At 37.3% G+C, this 20,006-nt stretch overlaps 1 protein-coding gene across 5 annotated transcripts; it reads right to left on the bottom strand.

The window, feature by feature from the left end:
* Positions 1 to 1,017: 1,017 nt before the first annotated feature.
* LOC147548298 (E3 ubiquitin-protein ligase, putative (DUF177)) lies at positions 1,018 to 19,798 on the bottom strand. Of its 5 annotated transcripts, XM_086669165.1 has the most exons (7): positions 19,544 to 19,798; positions 19,252 to 19,431; positions 14,049 to 14,138; positions 12,892 to 12,978; positions 11,574 to 11,654; positions 1,562 to 1,607; positions 1,018 to 1,203 (listed from the first exon to the last, which is right to left on the bottom strand). In XM_086669165.1, exons 1-7 carry the CDS (start codon positions 19,724 to 19,726, stop codon positions 1,118 to 1,120), a joined length of 753 nt encoding a protein of 250 aa, XP_086525291.1. In that variant the 5' UTR covers positions 19,727 to 19,798; the 3' UTR covers positions 1,018 to 1,117. The 5 variants fall into 5 exon arrangements, 2 of the variants coding, with proteins under 2 accessions (XP_086525291.1, XP_086525292.1); XR_015237608.1 differs by lacking the exons at positions 1,018 to 1,203; positions 1,562 to 1,607 and adding an exon at positions 7,865 to 10,478 and having other exon boundaries at positions 11,456 to 11,654; positions 19,544 to 19,791; XR_015237609.1 differs by lacking the exons at positions 1,018 to 1,203; positions 1,562 to 1,607 and adding an exon at positions 7,865 to 10,478 and having other exon boundaries at positions 11,469 to 11,654; positions 19,544 to 19,791.
* Positions 19,799 to 20,006: the final 208 nt, after the last annotated feature.

Below are 20,006 nucleotides of genomic sequence, written 5' to 3'. Positions count from 1 at the left end.
AAAGCCTTTAGATCTTCGTCTAAGACTTATAGAACCAAAACTAAGAATGACGTGGAAATCTGGATTGGGGAGTTACAAAAATGAACTTTTTTCTGACCAAAATATCCCTCCGCTTGTTAAATCCTGTGAGTTCCCATAATGCACTATGATTATTCCTAATGTGTTCTGAACGATCATAATGGACCAAGACAAAATCCTATTGTGTTCTTCAACTGATATACACATTTTTTTCTTCCTAAATCAAATTTTTGGATCTAGTCATAATTCGTTATGCACAGAAATAACATGTAACGAACAAGCACAATTCAGTATAGTTGTTCATAATACGTTATGAACACAAGATATAATTGGATTAGTGTACCAAAATAAATCGTGTCTTCTTTCATTTTTGTTTGACAAGTTTCAGTGCTTCGTTTATCTATTAGAGGTAAAATTTTATCATTAACTCGTTATTAATGTCATATCGAGCAAGAGAGAGATTAAATAGAGTATATCACTATCTAATAGGCTCCATTCCTAGTTTCTCTCTAAAATAATACTCTCTCCGTCCCATTTTGCGTGGGTGTTGTTCCTTTTAAAGAAGTCCCAAAATGTTTGTCCACTTACTTTAAATAAGACTCATTTATACTAACTTTATTGGCATTTTCCAATCTACCCTTACTTTTAATAATAATAAAAAGTTTCAATTGGTTCTACTCTACTTCCGATGTAGTTTCCATTGTAATTCTCTAAAGTAAATATGGGTAATTTAGGAAAATACTTTTAGTTAGTAAGCAATAAATGATAATCCTTAATAAGTTGGATCTCCTGAAAGGTCAAACAAAATGGGACAGCGGGAGTAACAGGTAGTACACCGAAACCAATTCCTTTTTTTTGTGACAAATTCTTTGACCAGTTACAGTATTACATAGACAATGTTTGGAGGATCCTATGATATATGGTTTCATAAAATTTTGTTATGTTGAAAACTGAAATCATCAGTTTCAAACCCTTCAAATTAATGGATTTCAAATTGGATTTACGGGAACGAGATCGATTGAATTTATTTGACTGCATATGTACATTGAGTTACATCTTACAATAGTAGGTATTTGTATGTCAACGGAAAATTGAAAAATTATATTGTAGTGTTGAATTTGTTTTTCTTTAGCTCCAAAAGTCTTGACCACCTTCCATCAAAAGAAGTCTCTTTTCTACCAATATCTGTAATAAACAAAATAAGCACATATTACTATTTCTTCTCATTAAATGTAATATATAAATAAAGTATATTAGATTTTGGAAGTATAAAAGGCAACTTTACTCCAAGTGTTAAAAACGTCTCCCTCAAAACAAATTTGAGAGGGAGTTTCTAAAGGGAGTGTCTTTGACACATACAGAGGCGCCTATTCAACTTTTATATTTTTTTCCCAAAAACGGGGGAGGCCTTTTAACAAAAACGGCATTAACTTTGCCGTTAGGTCTTGGGTTAAGTTTGACACATACAGAGGCGCCTAAGTTTGACCTAACGGCGTTAACATTTCCTAAAGTCATTAACAGTTTGATTTAATTAAAAACTTACATTGCAATCTTGGTTCTGCTTTCAGACAAGCCTCCGAACATGTCTCCTACAATTTTAAACTCTAATAAGTCTTGGATTATTTTAAAACTTTGAATTACTATAAAAAAAGGTTTACAAAGTCGTAAAATTCACGATCTCTAGAAGGTCAGGAAATCCTACTAAAAGGACCAAAAAACATCATCACGTCATGATTGTGTCAAAAAGAAACAAATTACAATGTTATGATCAACGTCATGATTCTGGTTCGGTCTGACTCGCCAAACTTAAAAAGGGAACATGCCATTGTGCTCTTTTCACTGAGCTCTTCAGTTTAAAGTTTAGACGTTTTCATCGAGCTCTTCAGTTTAAAGTTTAGACGAAAGTCAATAATGTTAGGAACTAAAATGGAAAAGATAAGTTAGCTTGGGGGTTATTTGTCGAAAGCAATATCTTCCAAATCATACGGCTTGCATTGGCCACCTCCCCGGAGAACAAGATCCAAAGGTCGCGCTATGCACGTGTTAGGATCTTATCGGCATGCTCACCACAAAAGTTGGATCTGTGAGATCAAACTGCTCGCCTTCCACCCATACCAGGAAGGGGGTTGGATATCATAACATCTTCATTTAATTATAATTTTTATTTACTCTTCATGTAGATTCGCAGTAGGTCTAATAGATGATGTTTCCTCCTCGTTTCAAGCTCAGATCCAACGCACCAGAAAGTAGCTGATCTTTTTTTTCCTACAAAAGATCACCAAACGACTCCCAAAAAGAACCAAACTCTTCTAAATATCCAACATATGCACCTCTTGAAATCCACCCGAACTAGAAACGTGTAAAGAAGACCCCAAGACCACTCCATTTCGAATTTCATTAAGTAACTACATTCTTCTCTTCTAAATACATGAACCATTCAGTGTGTATGTGTCGGGAATATAAACCTTAATTAAGAAGATAGAATCAAAAGTTTAAAATAAAAAACATTCCAGTATGGATAAAGGTTGGAATCGAAAGCATTCCAATATGTCTGTAATCTAGAATTAAGAGTATTTTAGTATGTGTAGAATCAAGAGCATTAGACTTCAAATTCTCTATTGGACTAGGAACTTGGAGTTTGGAGCATCCTGTTGTGCATTGAAAACAAAACCGAAGTCAGGAGTTATCTAGAAACCAAGTCGGAAGTCAGAAATTATCTGCAAACTGGTAATGTTGGAAACTAGTTTCCAAGATATCTCAAGAAAACCGTCCTTGTATCCCTCTGATTCAATGGTTGTTTCATTTTACTGATGTCTTGATGGAGGGCAGGCGGTGTACCTGGAAAACCACTCCGACTCTCAAGTTAGTTGACCGTACAGGTTAAAAATTAATGAATCTCAAAGAGTAGGAGCAGATCCATTTTTCAGGAAAAATATGTGGTGCTCAGATAGGTTTTAATGGCAGTGGTAAATCACTAACTGCGAATTCGCAGTGGCCTGGTGATGTGACATGAAAATGTCACATTTGGAGCGCTTAACTTAGACTAATTAGTCCGTTGAGTCAATGATACCAAAGGAAAATTTTTTACTTTCATCTCATGCGGCCGAAGTTGGAGAAAAAGATACCAAAGGAATCAATAGACAAGTGAAGTCAATGGCGAGTCCGACGGTGAAAATAGAACTTGATTCGGAGTTCGGACGAGGAAGTTATGAAAGAAAGAAGCCGAGGTCTTCTCTTGAAATTAGAAATGTAGAGACAAGATGAAGGCACCATCCTTGGTTTCTGAAGCAAAGCCTCAGTCCAAGAAAAACCCAAAGCCAAGAGCCCAAAAGAGAAGAACAAAGAAGAATTTTATGGACACCCCTTTAAGACTCCAAGTCAAAGTCATAAGACCCAAGTCTAGAGTTTTATTTGTTTAAGAAAGAAAACATCAAGTTGGAGAAGGGGAGTTCTAGGGTTCTTGAGAGCTTGAAAAAGAGAAGAAGAAGAAGAAGAAGAAGGAGGAGTGTCGGCCAAGCTTAGGCCGACCAGCTCTCTAGGTCGGCCAAGCTTAGGCCGACCAGCTCTCTAGGTCGGCCAAGCTCGGGCCGACACGACAGCAGCTCGGGAGCGCCAAGAACGACCATGGACAACAGCAACCCGAGCTCCATAAGAGCAACACAAGATTTTGTATAGGCAGTTGGGGCTGCTCGGGACTTCAAGGACACGGGACGGCTATGGGACGCGCTCAGGAAAGTAGCTTGGAGCTGGCCGGACTTTCATCTTGGCCGGTTTCTTCAAGCTTCCACTCGACCGGAGTTATCTATGGTTTTCCGACCACTTTCTTGGTCGAGGACCTTGAGGCTTCCACTCCCCTCACCATTGTCTATCTACCTTTGTTGTTTGATTTGGTTTTTGGCTAAAAATCTTAGAGAGAAAAAGCTTGAGTAAGCTTTAATGGTGGATTTGTGATCTATGGGGAACCCTGCTTTTTGCTAAGGGGAGATCGGCTGCACCTAGATACTCATTTTTCGACGGTCTTAGCATCGCACCACATCGAAAAAAGGGGGATTCTCTCATCTTCTTTTCATTTGTTACACATTCACCATGTTTAACTAACTTTAATGTGTCAATTATGGGATAAATTTGTGATTATGTTTGATATGATTTAATGTTTTGATTATGAATTGATGTTCATTTGTCTCGATTATCGTTTCAATCATATTTTCATTTACTTTGTCATGCATCTCACATACTGAATAATCAAGGAAAGTATTCGATATCGATCGTAGTCTAAGTCAAAATTTCATGTGTCTTGTCATGCACTTCACATAGTTAGGCGACTAGAAAACACCCTCGATGACTCGGGTTTAATCGGTTATGACGTTTGTTTGACTAAGTATGATCTCCGGATATACGTAGTGCTTAGAGACATCAACCTTAGGAGTCGAACTTCGATTGTACTTCGGCCCATTAGATCGGACCATACGTGGTCGTAGGTTTATCATTACGAATTCTGGACTCAACACCTCTATCACTTGTTTGTCTCCCGACTCTTGTTCCTCCGACTCTGCTCTCGAATCTCTCTCGCCCTTTTATTTAGATAGAGTATTATTTTAGTTTTAGTTACTTGTTTTCTTCTTTTATTTCTTATTCGATCTAACACCCCCCGTTTATCTTTGTTCCTTTCCGTTTTAGTCTAAGTAAGCTAGTGACATCTAGACCGGTGGATAAGACTTTTCGATATCTGAGTTACCTTCCTATCCCTGCGGATCGACCCCGGTTTGCTGGGTATTACTTGACGTACCTCCGCTTGAGTGTGCAACCTTTAGGGTGAATCATCTGGTAAACTACGTGGCATGTCCGTCAATATAATGTCTTTGATCATGATCTTATGATCATATATTCTGATATGGATAGTGGATATTCGATGCTCTCTGGCCTTCTTCATATTTTAATCAAGGAATGCAGAGTTATAACTGTCGAGCTTTAATCTACATACCTCTCTAATCCAGGGGCTCAAGTGGAAAGGTTTACTCGTATTCACTTCTTTGATTGCCTTCATATCACGACATAGTTTTACGTGCATAGGAGACTCATGTTGACCTCCCAACAATCTATCCGGTTAGAGTTGGGCTCAGGCTGGAAAGCTCTTTTCGGTTCATCCCTCTTTTGTATCTACCAAAGGTTTGCTCGTGCACCATGTAAGGATCTGACACGTGCAACCCATGTCAATCTCTAGACTGCTTTACTTGTCTTAGATGACCAATATTTGGCTCAACAAAAACCAAGTAAGGAGTCAAGAAGGTGTAGTCAGAAGAAGTCACCTACTCAGAAAGGAAGTCGTTGGATCTTAAGAGGCAAGCAAACCTATAATTGGTATTGTTACGAGGGTGTCATTATCTTAAGGAAAACTAATTTATTATTGCCTCAACTTAATCAACTTTATGTCTATCTCGGTTCATTTCGATTGAACATTTACTTTTATACAATAACGTTGTGGATCTCTATAATCATTAGAGAAAACTATGTTCTTATTAGACGAAACAAATAATAGACAACTTGAAATATAGCTAGACTATTCTGTTTCAACTACAAACAGAAACTCAGTTACTAGTGAATTAAAGAGCGTGGAAACTAGAATTGAACCATGGGAAACAACATTAAAGTGTTAGTGCATTCCTTGCCCCTTAACCATAGGAATAACATCGATCCTCCATATAAGGTGTATAATTTTGCCACAAAAGAAAGAAAGATAAGGTGTTTAATTGAACTCACGGAAGTCGGTCTACCCGTGGAAACCACTTTGGTATGGACTTCGATAGTGCTCAGCCTAAAACTGGAACTCCGGAAACTCCCGTGTCAGGGATACATCATTGATAGTACCAGGGGTTGCCCAACATACTTTAAATGATTTGAGAAAGAAAGCCCAGACTTGTTACGATTAAGAACAAGTGAATCAAGAAAAACAATAACAAAAGTAAACGCCCAGAGAGAACACAACAGATTTATGTGGTTCAGTTTGTGAGATCACCCCACTGTGCATTATTACGCGATGAGTTTCACTACGAACGAAGAACAAGATTATAGATATTTCTCGAGGAGCGTATCTTACTAAAATTCTAGTGCTCGACCGCTAACTCTCTATGTCAAACCCGAAATTAAGATGCATCTTTTACATTGATTACAACTCCTTATAAGACTAGGGAATGTTAGGAAAAATAGTCTAATTAACTTGTTCAGGAATATGAAGATAAAAGATGTGAACGTAAAAGCAGAGACACCATGAGTATTTAAGGTGGCAAAAAACCCTCTAAGATAGAAGGTAAAATAACCACGGGACCTAGTCCTGAAATCTTCCACTATAATGATAATAATGGGTTACACAATACTCCCTAAAACAAATAGGGAATTAATCAAATCTTTAAGATGTGCAAAAACACTCTTGGATAATAATTCTTTCCCAAAACTATGGTGGATAAAACTAAACAAGGAAATACAAAGATTTCTTACTCCTTAGAATTTGAACAAATCCTAGATTACTGATGGGTCATGAAAATGTCCCATCTGAGTCTTTAACTTAGGCGAGTTAGTCCATTTTGAGCCTTTAATATAATAAAATGATTTGGTTGTTTGATTAGGTGACTTTTGTGAATTTTAGAGCAAAAAACGGATAAAAACGGGCGCAAGATACACAAAGAGTATTTTGGTCATTTGAATTAAGGTCTTTCTAGTAAATTTGCCAATACCAGTATATGGGTGAAAAGTATAATCCAAGACGAACCCGTAGGTGAAAACGAAAGTCAAATCGAAGTTTGGACGGGTAAAATAAGTGAAGTCAAAGTCGGGGTCAACATTCGGGACAAGGTCGGGATCCATTTGAAGAAGTTCAACATGTGGCGCAATTTACCAGAATTCCCTCGGACTCTACTTTTCACCCATATACTAGTATTAGAAAATTTACTAGAATGCCTTTGACTCCAAATAACCATAATGCTTTGTTTCGCCTGTTTTTATCCGTTTTTTGCTCTAAACTTCACAAAAGACGCCTAATCAAATAACCCAAATTTTTTATTATAATAAAGATTCGAAATGGGCTAATTCGCCTAAGTCAAACGACTCAGAAGAGACATTTTCATGACTCATCAATTACCACAAAGGCCGAAGAAGTTCGACACAAACTAAATTGCTTCACAAAATTAATTACCTTTTTTTCTTCAAACCAATGTTCTTCTCTTTTAACTTCTCCTGAAAGGATCACTTCAGAAATCTCACCTTCTTTCTCTTTGTCTCGTCTTTCTGGTCTCTCTTTTTAATCTGAGAGGATTTTCTATCTTTTTGTCTCTTCTCCCTCATCTCTCTCTAACCTGAGAGGATATGATCTGAGAGGATTCTCTCTTTCTCTGTCTTATCTCTTTGATCTTTCTCTAGTTTGAGAGTATATAATCTGAGAGGATTCTCTCTCTCTGTCTCGTTTCTCTGACCTCTCTCTAATTCGAGAGGATAGTCTCTGACTTGAAAGTATGAATAATATTTTTCATTCATTCCATTTTATAATGATAATTCGAGAGGTACTCTATTAGAAATAATATTCATTTTTTAGGCTTGAAATAGGAAACCCATTTCACCTCCAAAAAGTAATAGGGAAAATCCTATTTCAACTAGGAATCCTTTTTATATAAGGAGGGACCGCAACAAACTCCTCCTCCCGACTTATGAAAAGGCCCCACCATCCCCGAGCCGAACACTACTACTATATAGCTCATGCTTGCCTTTGGACAATGGTTTTGTCATCATACCTAAAGTATTGTCTTTTATATAGATGTTCCTGATTTTTAACACTTTTTTTTCTTCAATAACGTCTTGGATCCACTGATATCTCACATTCCAACTACAATCAACTCTCATTCACGAATTCACTTGAATCATGTGTAAAGTGCGCACTATTGTTTCCCTTCCATATTTCTGAACAATAAATCTAACCTGAGCTCTGATACCACTTGTTAGGAAAATAGCCTAATTAACTCAAAGGTTAATTGTATAGCTCAATGTAATCGTGTATACCCGCGTTAGTGGTAGATTTATATATGGTCATGTTTTTATGTGCTTCATTCTTATGATATTTGTTGATATGTTCTTACTTGTTCTACTTCTGAGGCGTGGTTTTTCCAAGTTTGGGGACGGCGGTGACTTTGTCATTAATATGGAACATGATTACACATAAGTCTTGGTAGTATCATCCTTTATCTCCTTCGGCTATGGTAATATCCTTTCTACTCTTCTCTTTAAATTGATGTGCTTCTTAATCTTTTTGTGAGTGGTATGCTTAGAACATTGAGGACAATGTTAGTTTATGTTTGGAGATGCGGAATATGACCATAACCAATGCGTGAGCATGGATTTCAAAGACAAAAGGGTTCAAATTAGCCAAAATTTGAAATTCTTTTAGTAGATTTGCATGTGATTGTATTGATAGTTTTAAGAATGTTGATGCATATTTGTCGAGTTAACGAGTCTTGTGATTGCTAATGACCTTTTCATGAAAATCGAGTCTTTTAGTATTTAAGTTATACCATAGGAGTGACATCTAAGTGAAAAAGAAACATCTTCAAAAGACCTAGAGTAGTCATTAGTGGGGACTTAACCCATGTGAGAGCTCAGAGCCTAAATTGTCCTTCGGGTGTACTCTTCTGCGCTAACTCCGAGTAGAATGAAGAGCTACTCAACCTCGCAAATATTAAAAAAACTCATTTGATCTCGTGTTCTCAACTTTCTTAGCCACTAGGAGTGACATTAAGATAGCGAATTAACCTTGTCCTTGTAGTCCATGAAGCCCGATAAGAATTCCAACTAGAGGAAGGCGAATACTCCATCACCATTCATCATCTTATATCCCAAGAATGAAGAATGTCAAAAACAAGCATGTAAAAGCAAAGTTGATTGCAAGAATATAGTGTTGTGTGAGTTGTGTTTGTTTTGTTATGTTCGTTTTTATATATCACGAAATAGAAAAAAGAAAAAAATGAGAACGAAAAAAAGGATAAAATGAATGAATAAAAAAGTGATATGAAAGAAAAAAAATAGAAAAAGAAAGAAAGGAATGAAGTTGTTTATGAGTATGTTTGAGCATGTTAGCTCTTTTGTGCGAGTAATATGATTGTATATGTGTTTGTGTTCGTGTTTGTGTTGATGAATAAGTATTCGAAGCAAGAAATAAATGTGGAAATGTTTGAGAGGTTGACATTCTCGGGAAGAAATAAGTATCATGAGAAGGTTGACATTCTCGGGAATCCACCATCATTATATCATCTATTATATCCGTCAACCTTTAAGACATTTTTACAAGGTAAAATGAGTGAACTTCCCCATTCCATTTAGTGGCTAGTTCTTTTTGGGAGACCATTCGTTCCAAAATATAGTCCTCGCCTCTTTTTATGTGTTGAGTTAATGTTAGTGATCACATTCACACATACAAGCAAACCATATTGAGTGATTTCATCTTTGGAGTGTATGTCTGTGAGATCGAAGTCGAGGCGAATTGTACTAAACTAGGAATCAAGGATTTGTAGCTTCAGAACATAGATGTTGCTCATTATGGTATGACAATTGCATTTTAGGGTAAGATCATTAGTGAAGAGGCCCTTATCTTTCACATGAACATAGATGTTGCTCGATGTTTGAGTATCATCTATGGAACCCTCACAAGACGACACTCGTCTTCTAGGGGTTTACCGGCTTGTTGCATATGCTAAATGCAACCGGGGTTTCTTCGAAAATGAGTTAGTCTTTTATTTTGTTTTGTTTTGTTTGCTCGAGGACTAGCAAAGTTTAAGTTTGGGTATGTTGATGTGACATGAAAATGTTATATGTGAAGCGCCTAACTTAGACTAATTAGTCCGTTTTGATTACTATTTTTAATAGTTTATGTGTTCTTCTTGTTGGGTGGCTCACATGAAACTAGACACGTAAGTCGGAATAAAAAGAATAAATTATCACTTTCATCTCATGCGGCCGAAACGAGAGAAAAAGATATCAAAGGGATTAAACGACAAGTGGAGTCAATAGTAGTCCAACGTCAAAAGCGAAAGTCGAATCAGAATTCGGACAAAGAATATTAATTTAGACACCAATAGCTAAAACTCCGTATAGTTTTGGCTCCAATTGGATAAATTTGATAACTAACCGAGTGGGCCTTTATTACTCTTAGTCGTCCATTCGGTTGTGCCTATAGATATAACAAATTACATATATCCCTCTTACACGAGTGACTTGTAGGCAGGTTGGTCGTGGTTTGTAATTGTGTCATCCTACCACAAGCACTGTGTGTTCATTAGAAAAACTTAATTTTCTAAAGGAATCCATGACTAACCTCTATTTAATTTATAATTTATAAAATATCATCAGAGGTGTGAGAAAAGTAAGACACCTAAATTAGTATTTAACCATTGTACCTTCCGTTTTGACCCCCATATTGTGACCAACTCACCTTTTTGGACCTCAATTGTGTCTGGCAGTTCGTTTTGGTCCTAAAAGACCAAATTTTTTACCAAATTATCCTCGGGGGCTAAAATGAAATTATTTATGAAAAAAATGAAAAAGACACGAAATTCACATCACCTATTTCTTTATCCTCCACTTCACCTTATCTCTCCTCCATCACACCACCTCCTCTCCACCTCACCTTTCTTCTCCGACGAATGGTCGCTAGCCGGAATAAAAATTTCGGCCGGTCACCTTAAACTTAAAAAAAAAAACTTTCTCTTCTTCTCCTTCTCTCTCTCTCTTCTTCTTAATTCTCTCTTTCCCCTTCTTCCTTCTCTGTTCTTCTTCTTTCTGTACCTCTCACTCTCTCTCTATAACCCCTCTCTCTAATCTCTCTCTTCAACCCCTCTCTCTCTCTCTATACAACTCCGACCCCTTCGCCGGAGAACCAGACCATGAAGGTCTAGTTTCAAAGTGAAACCAAACCGAGATCTGATTTCAAAGTGAAACCAGACTGAGATCTGGTTTGAAATCAGACCGGAATCTGGTTTCTACCAACCAAACATTCAAGATCTGGTTCTCCGGCGAAGGGGCTCATATCCTTCACCAGAGTTGTATAGGGAGAGAGAGAGGGGTAAAGAAAGAAGAAGAATAAGAGAGAAAGAGAGAATTTTTTTTTTATGTTGAAGGTGACCGGCCGGAATTTTTATTCCGGTCGACGACCATTCGCCGGAGAAGAAAGGTGAGGTGGAGGGGAGGTGGTGTGATGGAGGAACGATAAGGTGAAGTGAAGGAGAAAGAAATAGGTGATGTGGATTTTGTGTCTTTTTCGTTTTTCCATAAATAATTCTATTTTGGCCCCCCAAGATAATTTGGTAAAAAGGTTGGCCCTTTTTGGACCAAAACAAACTGCCGTATACAATTGGGGGCCAAAACGGTGAGTTGGTCACAATATGGAGGCTAAAACGGAATTGACCCTAATATCTAACCATCGTACTTTCATCAACGTGACATGGTATACCTACATTAATATCTAACTATCTTACTTCAACTCACGTAGTAAGATGCCTGCATTACTATCTAACTAATCTTACCTTCACTGACGTGGTAAGGCGAATTGTATCTTTGATTAGTGTATCGAGATCAGCTTCACATCCCGGTTTCACATATATTACCTGCAAAACTGAGAGTTCTAAGAACATGCCTAGACAAACTAGCTAAAAACACACAAAAATATATTGTATTCGCTGTTACATTTAAAAATGTATTTCCTCCTCCAAGATCCTTCGCAAAGAAAATATTTCACAAATAAAAGTTTTTGGTCGTGAACTTCATTCTTAACTAGCAAAGTTTGAAATATTTCTAGGTCTTTCATTCTAAGCTTTCCATTTTTCTCTTAGGCCGCGGCTTTGGGGAATAAAGAAAATTTTCCGGGGAATAAATTCTCGAGGGAATCCAGATTTTTTTTAAAATTCTCCGGGAATAAATTTTTATGGGGAATACAAAATACATTTTTTTGAAAGTTCTCCTCTATCTCATCACCTCTCTCTGCCACCTAACCTTCTCGCCACCTCATCATCATCTTCTCCGGAAAGGTCGCCGGCCGGCCAATTTTCCGGCCGACGACCTTCAAACATAAAAAAAAAAAAAAAAATTTATCTTTTTCCTCTCTCCTCTTTCTCTCTCTAGATTTTTTTTTTTTTATCACACTTCTCTCTCTCTCTAGATCTGGTGAACCAGATCTGGTTCACCAGATCTAGATGGCCTGCGAACAGACCTTGTTGAAGGTCTGTTCGCAGGCCATTAAAGGTCTGCGAACAGACCTTGTTGAAGGTCTGTTCGCAGACCTTTAATGGTCGGCAAACAGACCTTGTTGAAGGTCTGTTCGCAGACCATTAAAGGTCTGCAAACAGACCTTCAACAAGGTCTGTTCACAGACCATCTAGATCTGGTGAACCAGATCTGGTTCACCAGATCTAGAGAGAGAGAGAGAGAAGAGTGATAAAAAAAAAAAAAAAAAAAAAAAATTTAGAGAGAGGAAAAAGATAAATTTTTTTTTTATGTTTGAAGGTCGCCGGCCGGCGACCTTCCCGGAGAAGATGATGTGATGAGGTGGCGAGAAGGTTAGGTGGCAGAGAGAGGTGATGAGATGGAGGAGCCTTTTTTATAGCATCTTCTAAAATTAGAAGCCCCTTAGCAATAAAAAGAAACATAAAAAGTCAATCTTATTTGACTAGTTTTAAGAAAAATCTTTATTCCCCGGAGAATTTTCTTTATTCCCCAAAACCGCGGCCTTTCTCTTATATCGAATATTTTCTTCACTAAAAAAGTGTTAGAGCAAAATATAAGGAATTTTGGTTAAATCAAGTGGATATTGAGATGATTAGATTAACTTTGCCCTGGAAGACTTACTGATGGATCGTCACCCCCAATTTCTGGTATGCTAGATCTGTTTTCTTTGCTTGATGGAAGAACCCAAACATCAAAAGTAGTATTTATCTGATCCATGGAAAAAACACTTAGCATTTCAGTTTCGAAAAGAGAAAAAGATTAATAAAAGAACAAAAATAATAAAAGAGTCGAAAGTCGAAGTCGAAGGTAGAAGAAATCCATTTATGCAACCATAATGAGAAACCCATCTAATCTTTTTGTATCATTTATTATGTTTGAAGTGTTTAGTTTAACTTCATATATGTCGACCAGTTAAAGAACTCCTTAAATTGCATTGTAAAATTTTCATCTATCCATTACGTTATCTGACACTTTCTACGACCCAACTAATTTGCTATTTTGCTAGCAAAAATGATGGTATGCCCGGCAAGTATCACGACTCAATCCCGACCAGGGTACTTGGACCTGACAGGGAAGGGCGATGAGAGGAACAGAAGGTCGAATCCACTTTCTCTCACTGGATCATGCCCATCCAAGTACGTACCTCAGTCGTGATACTTGTCGGACATACCATCACCAGAAATGCGTGGACTCTATTTCTTACATAATACTTTTCCACCACTTTCCTTCAATAAGTCAGATATTAGGCAATATCATGTTGGACATCCTACTTTTAAGTCATTCACGTTTTTTTTGTCACAAAGCTGTAAAATTATTTCCGTCCATCATTCAAATGAATGTCTTCTCTAACCTATGTACAAACAACTTAAATTTGAAGTTAATAATTGTAATTTTGTTATTAATTTTTCTTTCTAATTATTTCGTACTTACATTAGGTGGCCTTTTCAGATTCATCACTACAAATAAGCTTTTCTTTCTCGCTTTAGCTTCAAAAAAACTTGGATTTTTTTGTATATAAATCAAGTCGTAGACTAAAATATATTTTAACAAATTTTTTAATTTCACAATCAACCGTATGAAAGGGATGTAAATTCTATTTGTTCTATTCGGCAACAACATCTACTTATATAGAATGTGTATTTCTAATTCTACAAATTGACTCTCATGTAAATTCATAAATATAAGTGATGAGGTTACTTTTTCACTATATAGACCCTTAGAAACATCTTCACACAATATGAATCAAATAAGAAGCATTAAAAAGGGATTTTAGTTACCTCCCTGCAGTAAGAAGAAGAGCAATTACTACATTTTCTAGTGAAACATGTGATGATTTTCCCTTCTATAGAAAATCCAAAGCCTGCATGCTTTATAGAAACAACAAAGAAAAGAAAGGTTTATAAATGGTGTTATTTAGTAAGTTAGCTACCATTTTTTTACTTTACAAATAAATCGAAAAAGTAGGAAAGATAGAAAGCAACACATTGAAAAACGACTTCAGAGCTTACTCTGTGTCCTAATGTATTGCGAATAACTAGGGGCGGATTGATTTATAAGGGGGTGAGGGTAGATTACAACCTCCCATCGCCGGAGAAAACAACAAAGAATATCACAATTATTGGGGTCTAATAAATGTTTAATGTTTTATTATTCTAGTGTGTTTCAATAAAGCTCAAGTCCTTAGCATGTTAACATTAAGAAGTAGTGGACTGAGTCTTAGTAGGTTGTTGAGTCTTCCTTATTTTCAGTAGCTTCCTGATTTTTAGCCTAAGTTAGTTTTTGACTGTTGTAACTGTTTGGCTATAAAAGCCTTTGCTGATCATTAATAGATGTATCGAATTCAGTAGCTTATTGTGTTACTATATGCACTTGACACAACAAGTGGTATCCGAGCACAATTGTGAGATCCATTAGAGAGCTGAGTGAGATCTGTTTTGTGAGTTTGAGAGAAGTACGAGCTGCTGTACAATAACAATGACAGAAGAGTCGAGTAATTTCCAGGCAACCCATGTACCGAAGTTTGATGGAGATTATGATCATTGAAACATGGTCATGAAGAATCTCATCAAATCAAAGGAATGCTGGAGTGTGGTAGAGAATGGGTATGCAGAGATACAGCCAGGAGAACAAGCTACAGCAACTCAGAGGAAGAATTATGATGAATACAAACTGAAGGATTTGAAGGTTCTGAATTACTTGTTTCAGTCAATAGACAAGTCAATTCTGAAAACAATCACCAGAAAGGAGACTTCCAAGCAGGTGTGGGATGCAATGAAGAACAAGTATCAAGGGAGTGCTAGAGTAAAACGAGCACAATTGCAAAGGTTAAGAAGAATCTTTGAGACACTTGAAATGAAGATTGGTGAAAGTGTGAATGACTATCTTGGAAGAGTAATGGTGGTTGCTAATGATATGAGGAACTGTGGAGATGACATGCCGGATGTGAAGATTGTTGAAAAGGTATTAAGAACTCTCACTGAGAATTTCAATTTTGTTGTGTGCACAATTGAAGAATCAAAAGATCTGGATGAAATGACAGTAGATGAGCTGCAAAGCTCTCTGCTGGTTCATGAGCAAAAGTTGTTGAAGAGGCCAACTGAGGAGCAGGTTCTCAAGGTGGAACAAGACAATTCATATGGTAGAGGAAGAGGTAGAGGGAGATCAAGCTATAATAGAGGAAGAGGTAGAGGAAGAGGTCGTGGCACATTTGATAAAAGCACTGTTGAATGTTACAAATGTAGAAAATTGGGCCACTTTCAATATGAATGCCCTTCTGAAGAAAAGATAGTAAACTATGCGGAGTATGATGAGAATGAAGAGTTGGTGCTGATGGCTACAATTGATGTGGATACGTACGAGCAGGAAGAGAAAGCCATTATGGCTACATCTGAGCCCCATAGAAAAGGTAAAAAGAGCATTTGGTTCCTAGACTCAGCATGTTCTAATCATATGACAGGGAACAAGGCCGGTTTCTCAAGACTTGATCTGAGTTTTACACGCTCAGTAAAGTTGGGAAATGACAAAAGGTTGGAGGTACAGGGAATTGGAGATGTGAAATTGATTGTAGATGGGATGACACAGGTCATTACAAAGGTGTACTATGCACCTGAACTGGCTTCAAATCTTATAAGTGTTGGGCAGCTTCAAGAGAAGGGAGTAACATTCATTTTTAAGGAGGGTGTAGGTAAGATGTATCATCCTGTGAAGGGTCTAATCTTGGCATCCAAGATGACCAAAAACAGGTTGTTTCCTATATTTGCTATACAAGAAGAAGCATACAGATGCATGCAAGTTACCACAGGAAAGGAGTTATGGCACAGGAGATTTGCCCATGCAAATCATAAGGCTCTTAGAACCATGCAGTTCAACAACATGGTAGAAGGACTTCCAAAAGTAACTGAGAAGACTCAATTATGTGAAGTATGTGAAGTTGGTAAGCAAAATAGAGTGGAGATACCTAAGAAGAGCAAGTGGCATGCATCTGAAAGACTACAGTTGGTTCACACAGACATCTGTGGACCAATCAGACCAATGTCCCAAGGAGGAAAGAGGTATGTCTTACTGTTCATTGATGATTATACTAGGAAGACCTGGGTTTATTTATTGGCTTTCAAGGGGGAAGCTTTTGAATGTTTTAAGCGATTTAAGACATTGGTTGAAAAGGAAACTGGTTTTAGTCTAAAATGCCTGAGGAGTGATAGGGGAGGAGAGTTCACTTCTCAAGAGTTTAAGGATTTTTGTGAAAAGGAGGGAATTAAGAGGCAACTAACTGCTGCATATACTCCCCAACAGAATGGGGTGGCAGAAAGAAGAAATAGAACTATAATGAATATGGTTAGATGTCTCTTAAAGGAGAAGGATTTGCCTAAGCTCTTATGGGCAGAAGCTGTAGTATGGGCATGCCATGTTTTAAACAGAATAATAAGTAGAAGCTTAGACAAGAAAGTGCCTGAGGAGTTGTGGACAGGTGTCAAACCAAGTGTGAGTCACTTTAAAGTTTTTGGCTGTATTGGTTATGCTCATATACCAAAACAACTGAGAACAAAACTGGATGATAAGAGTCACAAGTGCATATTCCTTGGAGTCAGTGTAGAATCAAAGGCTTACAAGCTCTATGATCCTATCACCAAGAAACTTGTGATAAGCAGAGATGTGGCATTTGATGAAGATGGTAAGTGGGACTGGAGTGACTCTAAAGAGGAAGTTCAAGATCTAGTTATTGAAGAAGAAGTCTCTACTGAAAAGGTTAATGAGCAGACAGATCCTCCACCTGAAAATGAGACGGATGAGCCAGAATCAACACAAGATACTGAAGAAACCAGTCAGGAGGATGCTGAAGGTGAAAGGGAAAATGATGAAGGAGCTGCTGTTCAGCCAATTAGACAAGGGTCCAGCAGGATTAAGAAAAGTCCTGCATGGATGAAGGATTATCAAACCAACTTTGCTGAAGAAGATGTAATGGCTCTGTATAATTCTTTGGATGATCCTGTTAGTTATGAAGAGGCCGTGAAAGAAGACAAATGGGTGTCTGCTATGAAAGCTGAAATTGAGGCAATAGAAAGTAATAAAACTTAGGAATTGGTAGATGCAGTTTCAGGTATAAAGCCCATTGGAGTGAAATGGTTGTACAAGACTAAGTTAAATGAAAAAGGAGAAGTAGAGAAATACAAGGCCAGACTTGTAGTTAAGGGATATGCACAAAGGCAGGGAGTTGATTATAATGAAGTTTTTGCTCCAGTTGCTAGATGGGACACTATCAGGTTGTTTTTAGCAACTACAGCTAAGAGGAACTGGATAGTGTACCAGCTGGATGTAAAAAGCGCCTTTTTGCATGGTGAACTAACTGAAACAGTGTATATTGAGCAGCCAGAAGGATTTGTCAAGAAGGGAAGAGAAGAAATGGTGTATAGATTGAAGAAAGCACTCTATGGGCTGAAACAAGCTCCAAGAGCTTGGTACCATAGAATTGAGGCATACTTTAAAAGAGAAGGGTTCAAAAAGAGCAGTCATGATCATACTTTGTTTACTAAGAAGGTAATGAATAAGCTTTTAATGGTTAGCCTGTATGTAGATGATTTAATATATGCAGGAAGTGATAAAGTTATCTGTGAAGATTTTAAAGAATCAATGAAGAAGGAGTTCAGCATGACTGATCTGGGTCAAATGAGGTATTTCTTGGGTGTGGAAGTCAAGCAAACAAAAGATGCTATAGAGATCAGTCAAAGAAAGTATGCAAATGAAGTCCTAAAGAGGTTTGGAATGGAAGAGGCTAATGCTGTTCATATACCTATGGTGCCAGGAGCTGTGTTAACTAAGGTTGGATCAGGGGAGGAGGTTGATGAAACTATGTACAAAAGTCTGGTTGGTAGCCTTATGTATCTAACGGTTACTAGACCAGACATTATGTATGTGGTTAGTTTAATCTCTAGGTTTATGGCTAAGCCAAGGGAAGATCATTACTATGCTGCTAAAAGAGTCCTGAGGTACATTAAAGGTACTTTAAGCTATGGTTTGAAGTACAATAAGAGAAAGAAGGAGGAATTGGTGGTGTATACAGATAGTAATTATGCAAGGGATTTTGAAGATAGAAGAAGCACTTCAGGTTATGTCTGTCTATTGAGTGGAGCTGCTGTGTGTTGGTGTTTAAGAAAGCAAGAGATAGTGACTTTATCTTCGACTGAGGCTGAATATGTAGCAGCTGGGTTATGTGCTTGTCACTGTGTTTGGATGAGAGGACTATTAAAGGAGATGGAGGAGGAAACAGGAACTGTGACTATCTATTGTGACAATACTTCCACCATTAAGTTGTCAAAGAATCCAGTAATGCATAGAAGGACCAAGCATATAGACATTCGTTATCATTATATGAGGGAATTGGTTGAGAAGGGAATAGTTGAATTGAAATTTTGTGGTACTAAGAGGCAGATAGCAGATGGCATGACTAAGGCTGTTAAGGAGGAGGCATTCAATGCAATTCGAGATGCTATGGGAGTTCGTGTGGTTAAACAAGACACTTGAAGAAAGTCTTGTTTAAGGGGAGGATTTATTGGGGTCTAATAAATGTTTAATGTTTTATTATTCTAGTGTGTTTCAATAAAGCTCAAGTCCTTAGCATGTTAACATTAAGAAGTAGTGGACTGAGTCTTAGTAGGTTGTTGAGTCTTCCTTATTTTCAGTAGCTTCCTGATTTTTAGCCTAAGTTAGTTTTTGACTGTTGTAACTGTTTGGCTATAAAAGCCTTTGCTGATCATTAATAGATGTATCGAATTCAGTAGCTTATTGTGTTACTATATGCACTTGACACAACAACAATTAGCCTTTGGAAGTAGTTTATTTCCTTAAAGATTTCACCTACTTCCAAAGAAATGGGGGCAAATACACAACCAACAATATGGTATCAAGGAAAATAAAATCTTGTTGATTAATGCTTATAATTTTGTCAAACTATAGTTTCTTCCATGAGAGAATGTGGAAACTAACCTTATGTGCATTGAGGGTGATAAAAATCTTGGCATCTTTTTGGCCATCCTCGGCCAAATCCTCTAACTGCAGCTCTTGGAGAGAGAAAATGTATTCACTACTCCATTTATCATGCCATTTCCCATCCGATGTAGCTAGTTTTATTAAACGCCGTGGGCTCCTTGTACTTTTTCTTGTAATCTTAATTCCCAAATGATAGTTAATTAAATACTTACTCATCTCAATTAAATTAACCCACTTTTAATTTAGAAGCTAATTTAACAATAAAAGATGAATTAAGTTAATCATATACCAGTGGGTATTGTTCTTCTTTGTTCTTTGATGAAGAGGAAGCTTTGATTTTGAACAAGTGATTACTCTGATGATAATCATTTATCAGTAATGATTTATGTGTTTTGAGCTTCATAAATGGAGATTGTGTGATAATTGGGTTGATGTTTTCTCTAATGAAATAGATGCTTCTTGCCATATCCATTTCCCTCCCTCTCTCTCTCACTCTTTCTGTGTCAGTGTGTGCATATCTTTAACCTTATCTTCTATATTTTATATCTATACTAGTATATATATACTACTAAAGTGCAGACTGCGAAGTATGTACTATCATTGAGGGGGTAATTCATAAGAGGACCATATCTTTCTTTTGGGTGCCTTTATAGTGGCCCCTCTATTTATTCTGGCCCACTGTCACCCTTGACACTTTTCGTGGGTCTCGGACTGAGCTAACACTTATAATGACAGTACAAATAAGCTTCCAA

The sequence above is a fragment of the Eschscholzia californica genome, unplaced genomic scaffold (genome assembly GCF_041429995.1).
Source record: "Eschscholzia californica isolate CP2 unplaced genomic scaffold, dmEscCali1.0.p SCAF_3, whole genome shotgun sequence".
Lineage (NCBI taxonomy): Eukaryota > Viridiplantae > Streptophyta > Magnoliopsida > Ranunculales > Papaveraceae > Eschscholzia > Eschscholzia californica.
The sequence above is the reverse complement of the archived record's forward strand: the minus strand, read 5'-3'. Positions and strand labels throughout refer to the sequence as shown.